The 14569-nt window shown below is 35.9% G+C and overlaps 1 protein-coding gene across 2 annotated transcripts in view; it reads left to right on the top strand.

Moving 5' to 3' along the window:
- The window catches only part of TDRD3 (tudor domain containing 3), a 104053-nt gene that overhangs the window by 49068 nt on the left and 40416 nt on the right, over positions 1 to 14569 (top strand). For both annotated transcript variants that reach the window (XM_071550266.1, XM_071550256.1), the window contains exons 2-5: positions 1538 to 1622; positions 5059 to 5124; positions 8654 to 8814; positions 10863 to 11004. In XM_071550266.1, coding sequence (XP_071406367.1) covers positions 1538 to 1622; positions 5059 to 5124; positions 8654 to 8814; positions 10863 to 11004 — 454 coding nt within the window. The remainder of the gene's footprint in view (positions 1 to 1537; positions 1623 to 5058; positions 5125 to 8653; positions 8815 to 10862; positions 11005 to 14569) is intronic.

Genomic DNA, 14569 nt, shown 5'->3' with positions numbered 1-14569 from the left:
CCAGCATCTGCCTTTTATATGAAAAATAGGAGTGTTTCTTCTTATGCTTTTATAAATGCATTTTTTTCACCATTTAGTGCATCTGGGTTGTTTTTTGTTTGTTTGTTTTGGGAGGGGGATTGTTTGGTTTTTTGTTTTGGAATGGTGGGCTAGTGACTTAGGATTTGCTAGATGGCAGATTCCAACTTGAACAGTTATATCCCATCGAGTGGCTGGGTTAAAGCACAACTGGGATCATTACTTAGTCTGGGAACACTGCAAAGACTGGAGGTAATGATGTTTAAGGTACCTGGGCTAGAATCAAAAAGATCTGTGTACTTTCATTCAAGTGTTTTGTCTTGTTTATGTGCTATTTTCTTTAAAAAAGAAGTATTTCTTGAAGCACACAGGAATATTTATTTTTAGTATTTCTTAATGTATATTACTCTTCATTTCTTGTATCATTCTTTTATTATCTGGGGAATGGTGATTTCATGGTAGGGAGTTATTTAAATGTTGCTTGAGGAAGTGCTGTGTGTTTCAGGCTGAGTATCTAGCAAATATCAGTTATTTAGTCGTTGCTTTGATGTGTTTACATAAAATGAAGAGTTATGTAGAGAAGGCAGGTTGCCAGCTACATAAAAATGAAAACTGGAACTGCAAATAGGTTGTATTAGGCAAAGTGAACAACAAATGTCACAATTTCTGACCACTTAAGTTAAAACTACCCTTTTCAAAGTGTTTTTTTGGAGGTTAGAATAGGTCAGCCCTTTTAAATGGATTCAGGTAATCAGTTCAGAAATAACATAGTTTTCAGATGAAAAAAATTATTTTATAGTTACAGAATTTTTGAGGAGAGATACTGTTTCTGGACTATTACCATCAGGCTCACAAATAGCCTTTCCAAATGTAGTTGTGGAGGAGTTTTTTATTCTTATTTCATCTTTTTCACTGTATTTTACTATTCATACACTGTAATGCACTTTCATTTTTACTAGTTTCTTTGTAGCCCAGGTAAACAAGAATGTTTTCTAGGACAGCATTGTTGTGTGCCCCAGCCCTTGATGGATTGACCATATAGCCTTGCACTTAAGAAATAGATGCGATTGTATTTTGAGTGGGATGGGAGTTGGGGGTTTTTTGTTGTTTTGCTTTTTTTTTTTCCTTGCAAATGCATGAGTGACAGAAAGTGTGCCACTTACACCAAGTAAAGGTCAAGTGGTTGATTTTGAAACCAAGTTCCTACAATTTGGGAAATAGGGCATGAGTAGTGTAGTGTTACACTGGTCGTGATGGCTGTTGTTCCTTTGTAAGTAGAACCTGTTTTTCTTGTTTTTTTTAATTTTTCTTTTGTTTAGATACATGGAAGAAGAAATCTCTTCCTTAACCTCATCTCAGTGTGAAGAAACTGGTTACATTGTCATTTTCCAACTATTTTTACATCTGTGCTTGACCAGCACAAAAGATAGGAACTAAATAACAATCTCATATACAGGAAAATGTTTGTCTAATGGATACATCTTGTGATATTCTAATGTTTTTTTCTTTTCTTTAACAGGTATCTTTCAGATGAAGGAATTGAAGCTTGCTTAAGTTCGTCTGAAAAAGTTAATACAAATGACGTTATCCTCGTTGCCCTTAATGTAAGTTACAATAGTGAAAACCTTTTCCTGACAAATTGAGCTAAAAATGATACAACTAATGGCTTGAGTGTAGGTTTGTGTGTCTAATTAAATGTACCATTGTCTGTGGGAGTTATTTAAAGGATAGAGTACCTTTCTGCCCTTGCCTGTATGAATTGTGAGTTTTATTTCCAAACAGTGAAACCTGTAGCAGAAAAAAATGAACAGATTTTGCCGTAGGAAAATACTGTTTTGTTTTATGAAATTTAAAACTGAAGTCAAGGTACAAGCAGTAATATGATTGGAAGTGCTGTGTACTGACATGAGTATGAAATTGTAGTAAAAAATACGTTTGTTGGGATGAATAAAACACCCTTATTTTGTTTAACTTCCGGACAAGATAGTCCTTAAAACACATTCAAATGATACATCCTGTTGTATATGTATTTAGGTAACAAGGAACAGGTTTTTTGCTTTACTGGATTTTTGCTAATCTGGTTTAGTAGTCATTATTCCTGCCACCAAATTAACACAGGAATATACAAGATAGAGAAACATCTTTGAAGCAATAAACCATAATACTTTTAAGTATGTCAGAAAAGTGTGCGTGTGAATTCCTGGTTTTCAGAATTCTAATATATACATTGTTGGTAAGCATTAGTAAATCTTTCTTAATGCATGTATTTGTTATTTATTTTTAGTATATTTTATCAAAAACATACTCAAATGTTTTAAAGCTTGAATGCACTACATATGGTTAATATGGTTTAATGTCAACTTTGTCCTTTGTAAAACTATGTATAGTTTCATGGGGAAAAATCAATGTAATAGAGTGCTTAAGAAAAAAGTGATCTTTCTTAATGAACTTGTGTGAGAGGGGATTATTTTATCCATCCTCAAGATTCAAACACCAGTTGGTTTAAGGGAATGCTCTGAAAGAGCATCCCCTCTGCTCCTTTCATTGTTTCTTCAGAGCATATGTTCAATCACTCGTATGTATGCAGGCACCATTTCATGTAAGGAATTTGAAAATTAGGGTTGAAAATTATAACGCAAAGATGCAAAAAATGTAATACAAAACATGCAGAGGCTAAGAAATTGGTTTCTGGACCATAGTAGCATGTTTGTATATATGAGAATGCATTACTGCTTTATAAAAAATGCAAATAAAATACTTGTGAGTTGTTGAGTATTACCCTGCGTGTAATCATGTGCTGGAACAAGTACTGACATGATCATTTGTGACCATGTTGTTGTTTCTGGCTTGTTTGGTAGATAATAAAAATAAAATAAACCAGAAATGTTACGCAAGTACTCCAAAGCACAATTTAATTGTTTTTGTCATTAAGTCAGTTTTTTATGCCCAGGAGATTAACTGGTCTGTTGGGTAAGTAGGGAATAGCATTGTGTCTTTAATGGCAGGATAACAGCGAATTTATATTTGACTTCTTACAAATTCACAAATCCTTCCTTGACTGCTAGAGGCATGTTTCAGACAGAAGAAACCAAGAAGTCAAATGAACTTTTTTACCTTTATTTTTTGTTTCTGTGTGTGTGTGTGAATTGCTTAAATAAGCATGAAATAGACATCAATGTACCTTCAATCCTTCAAATGTTTTTATTTTGTGTAAGACCTTGCAAAGAGTTTGTAGAAGTTGTGTCCCCTTTCTGCTGCTCTGATTGCAAAATACCTTACTGGAGACTTGACCAAAAGCAAGTCCTGGTTGACCAACTCAGTGGCCTTCAAAGAACAATTGAAGGGCTGCAGAGATCTGGATATCTGGACTTCTGTAAAGCTTTTGACATGTTCCCTCTGAACATCCTTCTCTGTAAATTGGAGAGAGGTAGATTTGGATGAGTGGACTGTTAGATTCATAAGAAATTGGTTTCACAGTCACGTCCAGAGAATAGTGGCCAACGACTCAGAGTGCCAATGGACATGAGTGACAAGTGGTGGGACCAGTGTTATTTAATATCTTAATTAATGACATAGAGGGATTAAGTGCACCCTAACAAATTTGCAGATGACACCAGGCTGAGTGGTGCAATTGTGACGCACCTGAAGGGATGGGATGCCATCCAGAGGGACCTGAACAAGTTCAAGAAGTGGACCTCTGGATATGGGATGAGGTTTAACAAGACCAAGTGCAAGCTGCTGCACTGGGGTCAGGGCAACCCAGGTGTCAACACAGGCTGAGGGATGAACAGACTGAGAGCCCTGGTAAGAGGGACTCAGGGAATGCTAGTGGATGATCTTTAAGGCCTTTCAACCCAAGCCATTCTGTGATTCTATGATGATATGCATATGGAACACATAGGAACAGTTTATAGTTTGCTATTCAAAGACAGGTAACTGACAGATCAGTTTCCTCAGGTGGCTCAGATTGAAAACTAGATATACTTTCTTTATCTGTCTGTCTCGTGCAACAGAAATTAGGTTGCACATTGTCCACTCTAGACATACTCAGTAAATGCACTAAAAGAGATTTCCTACCATTTGTTTTTTGTTGTAGAGTACCAGTATTTCACACTGAAAACCAGAATAAACCAATGGTTTACAATGCTTCAGATACGAAAGTGCAGCCCTGCCCAATTCTAGATCAGGATGCTAGAACAGTAGTCCATTGACATATTAATGACAAGTTAGTGTCCAAGTTCTTGTAGTAATTAAATTTAGCTCATCTTATTTTGGAATTGTTCATGATCATAATGAGTAAGGAAGTTTTTCAGCTTTGCTAGTGCAGTTTGCATCAGCATGTTCTATTTAAAACAACAGGCTTATTTCAAGCACTGGAGTTTAAAAAAGAGGAGTAGGTTGCATCGCTGTTCTTTAGCACCTTTTAGCTCTCATCACCCTGACTGATGTGCTTGTCCAGTGTTGGGGGAGGAAGGAAAGGGCTGACATTTGTTCCTTCAATCATATGAATTCTTTTAATATTGTCAGTGGCCATGTTGCACAGTTGTGGAATCATGTCATGCAGCTGCCAATCTCACTTCCAAAAGAATGATCAGACATTGAAGTTAAAAAACACCTAATGAGAATTATGATGTAAGCTTTCACTCCAGTGTAATTTGAAAAATCATCCCAACCTTTTATAAAGGGATATATGCATGTAAAACATTGCAAACTAAAAATACTTTTCTCTAAGTGCTGGATGAGAGAGCAAAGAAAGACGTTTACCTCTGTTAAACCTCATAGTTCTCACAGTTATGTTAAATAATGAAACATTACTTAGGGATTTTGTTTCATCTATTAAAAGCATTTTAATCAACATTGAAAATGTAGTGTAAACTATAATTTAAAAAGCAAAAGGAATTTTCTGAGTGGACTTTTGTAATGAACAGTTATCATTATGGAAGGAGTACCTTTCTTTTCCCTATTTTACAATGATTTTTTTTTATTTTTGAAACAGGATATTTTAGGTTAATATTCTCTTGTCTTCTGTAATAATTTCAGACAGATTTAAGAACGATTGGCAAGAAATTCCTGCCCAGTGACATCAATGGTGGAAAGGTGGAAAAGGTAGACGATATTTTTGCTTCACTCTTCTGTGTTCTGTGATTTCTGTGTGATGACACCCTTGTATAGTTCGTTAGTGTGTTTTGTCATTGTTCCACATACAAAAGAACCCGATGTTTGATTATGTTATAGCATAAATATATGAACATAAGCTTCATAGAAAGAGAACTCTTATTTCACAACTTTGAAATGCTTAAATAAAAATGTGAACAATCCTGGCAGCTTCATTTATCACTGAAAAGTCATGTAACCTCTTTGGTCTTGACATGGTATCAGAAGTTCTTTTTTCCCCCTATGTTATTCTGTGAGGGCAACAAAGCAGGTCAGGAATAAAGCAAAGCAACTGTATGATGATGATACATAGTGATACATGTTAATGCTGTATTACTTGGTGTACTGTTATATGTGATTATAACTATACACTTTATGCCATTTTCCAAAGACTGTGTATCCTGTAAGTTATGTAGTTAAACCATGTTGGTTGGTGTAACATTTTGTGTTAGAGTGTTATACGTGAAACTTGGATGTGCAAGATTTTTAATGTAATGTTGTGTGTTCAGATAAAAATTAAATTTGTCCCCTTCAATATACATTTCCTGTTTTGTTCCTTATACGCAGTTAAGAGAGTGGGTAAGTGAAGTAATTTTATGTTAAATCGAGCAGTAGTTCTCACTTCATTATCACTAACTTCTAAATACTGGCAGTCCATATCACTGATGTGAAAGTTCTGGGGAAACATATTTCTTTACTGTTGGAATTCAAATAGTGATATTAAGGCAGATTCATTTTAAGAAAGCAAGATTGATGAGAGAGGCTGTTAAGAGCTGCTTGGATTTCTTTTTTTCTGTCACTGCTACTGTCTTAATGAAGTGGTGACTGCTGAAGCACAAACTTCTACAAGAACAACAGCAGGAACATTATTGCCATGTGTGAAAAGCACACTTGAGAGATAGTCTATTGCAGGATCATAGTTTTAGCTAGGCAGCAGTGTGTGCATGCAGCATATTACTTAGTAAATTAACTTCATGGGAGAAGTTTTATTATCTTTATTTCTTATAATGTGTAGCAATGTTCTTTGCAGGTATTACTTTAAAAAAACCCCAAAAACCAAGATGATATTTTATGAAACTGATTGTTTACCTGTTTAGCTTTCTGGATAACATGCACTTTAACATACTTCAGTGCTTCAAGAATTTTTTGCCACCTAAAAGAACTTGATTTTAGTGGGGTTTTGTATCTATGATTTAGTATTTTTATCCTCTTCAGTATCCTGTATTTGAAATATGGAAAACAAGCAAAATAGTTGTTTTTAATGTCATCTGATTTTGTACTGTTCATTCTCAGTTGCTTAATTATGTACTATTCCCTAGGTTCAAATGTATTTGATTAAATGTAATTCTCCAGAGGTTGTTAATCTGGTAGTGCTTGTCTCATTTAGTGTTACTGTTAAAATGCGATTTCAATTCAAAGTGACTTTAATAGTACTGCTTTTTCAGAGTTCTGTTACATTATGGTAGGATTTCTTTAGTTTTTTTGTCAAGTTTTCTTTCATCTCTTGAGATTGTTCCCAGTAACTTCCTATTAGAGACCACACTGAATTCTTGCTGTCCTAACTGTAGTGTTTCTTTTTTTTTTTTTTTTGGATTAACATAAAACAAATATGTGTATTTAATCAATGCTGCTGTTTAGCTTGTAATGTATGGAAATACTTTGTTACAGGGCTAGGTGTTTATAAAAAGAATATTTGCTTTATGGGACAGGAACAACTTAATATAATCTCTCAGTAGAAAGTAGTAATTTGTGGTTCTGAAATGCTTCAGGAAATAACAGAAATTATGTGCTACTGTTGTTCCTCTCATACTGAGATGGGTATTATCCACATCTTGGGAACATGTGATGTATTTTCATCTTGCACAGAAATTAACTTTGTTCTCTAGTATTATTATAATAGTAAAATAGTTGCATAGAAGCTGGCATAGAGTCCTAGTATGAAATAACATGGGTATTTGACCATGTTGGATGGTTATAAACTTCAATCATTAATACAAAGAAATATTTTGTTCACAAATTAATATCTGTGTTTTGTATGGATTTAAAAGAAGTCAACATTACCAGCATTAACCACAAGATGGCCACATTTGCATAGAATTTGGAAAAGCTGAATCCACTCATTTCTATCTAGATAACTATATACCATAAATATATGTTAAGTATTTTTAATGGAAGAAAAAGGTGAAGAAGACTATTATTTTACATTTAAGTTATTACTAGTTTTCTTTTGCGAACTAAGGTCCATTACAAAGGAAACATTTATTCCAGAAGAAGCATTCAGAAATGATGTAATTTGTGAGCTCAGAGAGTTACTTTCTGAGTACCAACAAATTATTGGTAAGCAGATAAAAACAGAAGTTGACAACAATTTAATTCCCTTTTAAGTTTACTCACATGCTTCCCAATTTCTGTCTCATTATTATTTGATTGTGGATTTTGGTTTCCTACAGCTTTTTTTCTTTTTTTTTTTCTTGTCAAAATGATGACCAGATTTGTTGTTCCAGTTAAGACTGATCTGCCCCCTCGAATGAGAGTGATTGCTACATCGGACCTTCTATTGCCATCATAGGAAAGCTACTGTGCTTCTGTTCTTTTGTTTATTCATTTCTCTTTTTTTCTTTTCATATTTACCTTCTAGTTATCTCCTCTCATTTTATGTTCTTCTAGGCTAGCTATTCTGTTTCTCCAATGTTAGAACCTGATGAAACGTGCACTTTTTCATAATTTCTGCTCTTAGGAGCTAAAGATCAGTTAAGCAGCAACAGACAACTAATTGTTACTTTTCAGAGAAATCAAAATGACTCAGCTACGGCTGAAACGTGATAAAGTGGTTTGGTTAGTTGGTTTGCGTTTCGGGTGTTTTGGGTGGGTTTATTTTGTTTTATTTTGGTGGTTTGTGTTTGTGGTGAGTTGTTTGGTTGTTTTTTCTTCTTTGGTATAGGAAGACACACTGCATTTTTAGGTAACGAGCAGATAAGTGATGTCTCTTGAGGTAGTTATGTTGTGATTGGATCACTGTTCAAAGAAGCTTTATTTCTAGTTAGTGTTTGCAAAGCAGTTGTGCTCAAAATCTGCTCTTGATCCAAACCCATACTCTTCTAAGCTGGGTTTGTTTGTTTTTTTTTTTTTTTGTTTGGAAGTCTTTGTCAGACAGCATGTGAAATCTTATCTGGACTCCATACTATGTTGGAAGTGGCAGTATTTGTATTTTGTTTTGCCCTTTGCCGCCTCTACTGTTTTCATTCACTTTTTTGTCATAATTGATATCTCAGATATGTATGAAGCATCACAAGTGTTTCTCTGAAAAAGCCATTTTTATAATTTTTTAGAACGTGCAGTGCATGAGTGATAGAAATTGAACATGACTGCCTGATGAAATGACGCTTTTCTTTGCCTGAGGGCATCTGTTAGTGTGTGTCTAGATACTACACGTTTGCTTAACAGTGTTAACAGTCTTGTCTTCTCTTTTTCACATATCTAGCTGGAAGGGCCGTGTGTTCTGCAAATACAGAAAATTCGCAATGTTGCTGCACCAAAGGATAACGAAGAATCTCAGGCTGCTCCCAGAATGTTACGTTTACAGATGACGGATGGGCACACAAGCTGCACAGCTATAGAATACAGTAGTATGTCAAAAATAAGGTGAACAACTTTCTTGTCCTAGTTTTGCTTTGGTACTTAAATGTTCTTAAAGTATTGGAAGTGTACTTACTTATATATGAAAAAAATTGCTTGACAAAACAGGCTTCCCACTTGGACTTTGTATATAAAGGAGAAACTTAAGTTCAGCATGCAAAGGTATATGCTGAAGTACATAATGTAGGAAAGTGGATTTTTGCAGCCATCTACTGAGTTGTAGTTTCACAGCACACAGCATTTTGTGTGTATGTAAACTTGAGCCAAATTCCCTGATTTTAGTAGTAACAGATCTTTTGCCTGACCTTTGTAGCACGAATGTCACAGGCTTGAAGCACCTAAGTTAATGCAACTAATGCTGCTTAACCATGGGCAGGTCTTTAACTTGAATATTTCTTCAGTTAAAAGTGAAGGCTAAGAGAGCTAATTACTGTTGAACATGGTAACATTGGTTACTAAGATGTCATAAACCAACACTAGTGTTTAGTCTTGAGTCATGGTGTGCTCTGCACTTTTATGATTCAGATTACCTGGATTAAAAAAAAATTCCTCTGTCTTTCTCTGCTAGCTGCAACAGATAGATATATACTTAATTTTTGAATGTCATCTTTCAATGTTAAACTGCTCCTTTGGAGCAAGAGCCAGCTTGCAGTTTAGAGTGGTGCTGTTAGAACATTTAATGATATTTTACTTTTAGCTTGAGCCAGCAGAACTTGGAATATCATATTCCAATGCGACTATAAAGAGAGCAGTAAAGGAAGGCAAACAGACTCCTGTGTAAGTAAATTCTAGATCACAAAATATTTAAAGTTGAACACACAGTGCAAGACATAGTTTGAAAGCTTTTTGATAAAATTTCCAAAATGGTGAACTCATCACTCCAGTAATGTTGTGAGCTCTTGTTTTTTTGAGCAACATCTGAAAATGTTATTTGTGTTATATGTAGTTGTTTCAGGTTTGAAGTTGGACTATTATCCTAGAATAATATGGTGTTTCAGTACATAATGTAAATAAATAAATAAATGAAAATCACATTTTTCTTTTAACCTGGAGGTTTATCATAACTATTGTTTCCATTTAGCCCTCCCCCCCCGCATAATTTTAGGGTTTTTTCTGTATTTCTTTCATGTTTGTTTGTTTGATCTGATTTTCTTTGCATTTATCAGAACAATACAGAAAATCCACTAACATTGCTAAGGTTAAATGCTGCTGGTGCTGTAATTGGCTGACTCCACTATGAATGTGCCTCACTGTGTAGTATAGGCCGGTGATTGCAACAGTAACTTCAGCATATTTTAAAGATACTGTTGCCTCTCAGTTGAAAGGCTATGTCTTTGTCCTGTTTCTCACAAGAAAAATCAGTTTCCAGGTTGTTCTGCGTGTCATATCTTTCAGTTATGGTTTGGAGATGCATGGTTCTTTTACACTTCTGCAGTTGCTTATCACAGGGTAGAAGAAGAAAAGGTATCTCCTTGAGGGAGCTGATGACAGAAAGTATTCATGTGTTTTTAAATTACAGAGTAACGAGAGAAAAAGCGCTATGAGATTCTTGGTTTATTCTAGTACTGTCCTGACTGTTAGCAATACATAGAAAGCTTCCTTTCTAACCACTTTTTTTTTTCCTGCTAAGTTAGATGTTTTAAAAAAATGAGATGATTAACCATCTGGAGATCTTCTATTAGCTATAAATATGTACTAGGATGAGGAACTTATCTCAGTATCAGTTGTCCAAGAATATCTTCTCTTAGTCTAAACAAATTACATCCTCAGTTTGGTATCGTGAAATTGGATTTTAACAAAACAGACAATTTGCAGACATTTATCTCTGTTAGAGTCTAATTTGTAGTATGCCATTTTTGTGTAATGAGTTGGAAGTGTTCCAGTAAAGCTATTGGAAAGTACTGTACATACTCAAGGAATTATTGCAAAGGTTTTTGATGCTATTTTTTTATTATGGCATATGAAATGTTGGAAGTATAAGAAAGTATTTTTATATGTTTTGGCAGAGTAGTAATAAATGTGTTTGAAATATTTGGCTTTGTTTCTACCTCTAGCCTGAACACTCCACCTGGAACAAAAATTAAGCTTTCAGGAATTGTTGAAGTGAGAAATGGATTCTTGCTGCTGGATGACAATAACACAGCAGTTCTTGGAGGTGAAGTGGAGCATCTTATTGAAAAGTGGGAATTACAAAGGGTGAGGTAACACCACTGCACGTGCTTATCTTACAGGATGCCTATTACATTTAATGATATCAGCCTTACTGTGTTGACTCTGAGCTTTTCTTGTGATAAGCTTCTAGGACTGTGCAGTTTTATGGCTGCAGCCAAATATATGTAAGTAGGTCTTTGTATAACATTGTAAATTAAGAAATTAAAAGGGATCTTTGCATGGGAACCGATTCGGTTTTGTATTCTGCAGGGATTGAAAACATTAAGCAACATTAAATTTATTTTGGTACAGTGGTGGGTGGTTGCTTTCCTAAAGAGTGCATTTGGTACCAAAATAGTATAGAATTTTGCCTTTAACAGTTACTATCTGCAAACTGTGTATTTTTGAGGCAAAAACAATAGAATAAACATACAGAGCATCAAACTTTGTAACCTTTAGTACAAACCCTGAATTGCAGATTTTGTCAGTACTTTAGGTCAATTTGTGGTTGCAAAGACAACTTGGACGTTTTAAATTCTTTCAGCAAGCCATAAATACCTGTAAGGTCCTTTATTCTGGTTTCATAGAATCATAGAATCGATTGGGTTGGAAAAGGCCTCCGAGATCATCGAGTCCAACCCTTGGTCCAACTCCAGTCCAATTACTAGATCATGGCACTCAGTGCCACATCCAATCTCAGTTTAAAAACCTCCAGGGATGGTGAATTCACCACCTCTCTGGGCAGCCCATTCCAATGCCTGATTACTCTCTCTGGAAAGAATTTTTTTCTGATATCCAGCTTAAATTTCCCTTAGCAGAGCTTGAGCCTGTGCCCTCTTATCCTATTGCTGAGTGCCTGGGAGAAGAGACCAACCCCCACCTGGCTATAACTTCCCTTCAGGTAGTTCTAGACAGTGATGAGGTCACCTCTGAGCCTCCTCTTCTCCAGGCTGAACAACCCCAGCTCCTTCAGCCTCTCCCCATAGGACTTGTGCTCCAGTCCCTTCACCAGCCTTGTTGCTCTTCTCTGGACCCGCTCCAGCACCTCAATATCCTTTCTGAACTGAGGGGCCCAGAACTGAACACAGTACTCAAGGTGTGGCCTCACCAACGCAGAGTTACAGGGGAAGGATCACTTCCCTGGTCCTGCTGGCCACGCTATTTTTGATACAGGCCAGGATCCCATTGGCCTTCTTGGCCACCTGGGCACACTGTTGGCTCATGTCGAGCTTCCTGTCAATTAGTACCCCCAGGTCCCTTTCTGCCTGGCTGCTCTCCAGCCACTCTGTGCCCAGCCTGTATCGCTGCATGGGGTTGTTGTGGCCAAAGTACAGGACCCAATAGAACAGAATTAGCTGCAGGATTATTTTTTCATATGTTTTCTCACATATAGGTGGAATTTCTTAGGGCAGGAAGGTGTGACCCTACTAGAATTAGTCTCAAATACTTGCCAGGTCAGTTGCCACTACTACCACCACACACATCTCTGTATTTTTGTATCCACATCTCTGATGGGTGAAACGGAGTAGCTGCTTATGAACGTGATGGTACTTTCTGTATGAAGTACTCATTATTGCTGATGTTAAGTGGAGCTCAGCAGTTTTCGTTGCAGTGAGCCTTCTTCAGTGTCAGTTTGTTGCACCTCATAGATTTCTGCAAACTGGGCCAAAACTTATTTGAATTTTTGAGTTACAGAGTGTCCATTCTCATACATTCTATTTGGAATCCTTTTTGTGCTTTTGTAGTTGAAAATTGTTTGCTTGGTTGTTGTTTTGTTGGTGTGGGGTTTTGTTTTTTTTTTTAAAGCCATTTCTCATTTTAAATGAAGCTCTAGGACCAAAAGCAGAAATATCCCAGTTTATCATTTTTATTCTTATTTAATATAAAGTCTTGTGAGTTTTAATATTGATGGGGACAGAAGAGAGACACATAGAGCTAACATGTTAAGAATGCCATCTAATTTGTACAACAATGGTCAATACAATTGATTAGCTTTCTTGCAGATATTTTAGTCCGTTTTTATATTTCTTCTGTCTGGACTTCAACAAATAAATCTTGCTTTATAATTATTATTTTGTTTTTGAAATGAACATCAAGAAGTAACTTGGAAGACATTCCATTTGCAAGAAAGCAAACCGTTTAATAACTATTGGTATGCTAGTGACTACAACTTTGACACTTGTTAGCCAGTTCTCTCGGCTTTATGTGATATGTAGCTGTCACTTGTTTACTCTGGTAAGATACAAAAAGTTAATGATTGCCTGTTGCGATCCCCTCGACTCTCTGGTTCCATCTTGCAGTTTGCCAGAGTATCATTTTCTTGTTCACCAGCTCACAGCACGTTAATGTGGCCATGTCAAAAGCTATGGGTGACAAGAAATCACTTTGGACAGGTGAACCATGACCACTGGAAATTGTAGTTACCGTTCTATATCCATACTGACAGCTAGACAGATAGGGCTCAAAGAAGTCTGTAGAAGCCAGATGCCACCTGATAGCTGTTTCCCCATAAACTCAATGTTTCTGTCCTGTTCTGAAGGCTTTGCAGAAGAGAACAATGGACAAACAAGCATGTTTGCTAAAATATCTGAGAGGCGACAAGCACGTTATCACTCCTTGTCTCATCTTGCCACTGAAGCTTAAATAAAATGTTGAACTGTGTTTGCATAAAAAGAAAACTTTTATTTGTGTGACTTTAAAATTACTTCTTTTGAAGCCAGATTTTTATTTTTCAACCCAGTTTTTTATTTTTTCTCCACTAGGGTGTCTGAGGTATGTTAATTCCACTTCTCATGGAGATGATAGAGTAAGCGGTTAAGTTAGTGCTATTAAGCCAAATAATATTCTGAAACTTTAGAATTAAAGTTGTTTATCCAGTCTTAAGTTATTGCCCTTGCACCTACCTGTCAGCTTATATACTGTTTTGTTCCATTCAGAACATTGAAATTGCTTTCAAGAGGAATCAAGCTTTAGTAATGAGAGACTCATGCTACAAATATGGCATATGTAGAGTGAATGCAGTATTGTCACACTGAATAAGGAAAAAATGTGCTATTCCTTGTAGCATTCAATTTTAGCATAAGGTAAATTGTTGTCTGGAAATCTCAAGGAAGGAGTAAATGAGACGGTTACTGTGAGATCTTTCTTTCTAGACTATTTGGAAGTATAAGGTAAAGTGTCATGGACATCTTTAGGTGAAAGTACATTTCCAAATAACTACTGCTTCATGTAATTTCTCATGTTCCAGTGGTGATGGGTCTTTCAGTCATGAAGGATCAGTATCTGCGAGATATTGCTGGTACCCTTAGGAAATAAGAGTACTTTGTATTGCCATTAATCAAAATATCAGACAATATGTAAGTGAAGTTTGAAGCAAATTTTGCTGAGATGATTAGTCACACTGTTTGGTAGGCTCTTATATTTTTAAAACAGGATCTGTTGAATTACAGATTATCTAAAAATGAAGTTCTGTTGTATACCTTATGATTCTTCTATTTTGGTGAAGGTGAGGCTAAATATTGAGGCTACCTGGTGGGAAAAGGGAGTAGTTTTATGTATACTTCAAAATGCATATTAGAGAGAAGTATGAGGACATAATAGCATATAGTAT

The sequence above is a fragment of the Pithys albifrons genome, chromosome 1 (genome assembly GCF_047495875.1).
Source record: "Pithys albifrons albifrons isolate INPA30051 chromosome 1, PitAlb_v1, whole genome shotgun sequence".
Classification (NCBI taxonomy): Eukaryota; Metazoa; Chordata; class Aves; order Passeriformes; family Thamnophilidae; genus Pithys; species Pithys albifrons.
Note: the sequence above shows the minus strand (reverse complement) of the source record. Positions and strands in the feature narration are given on the sequence as shown.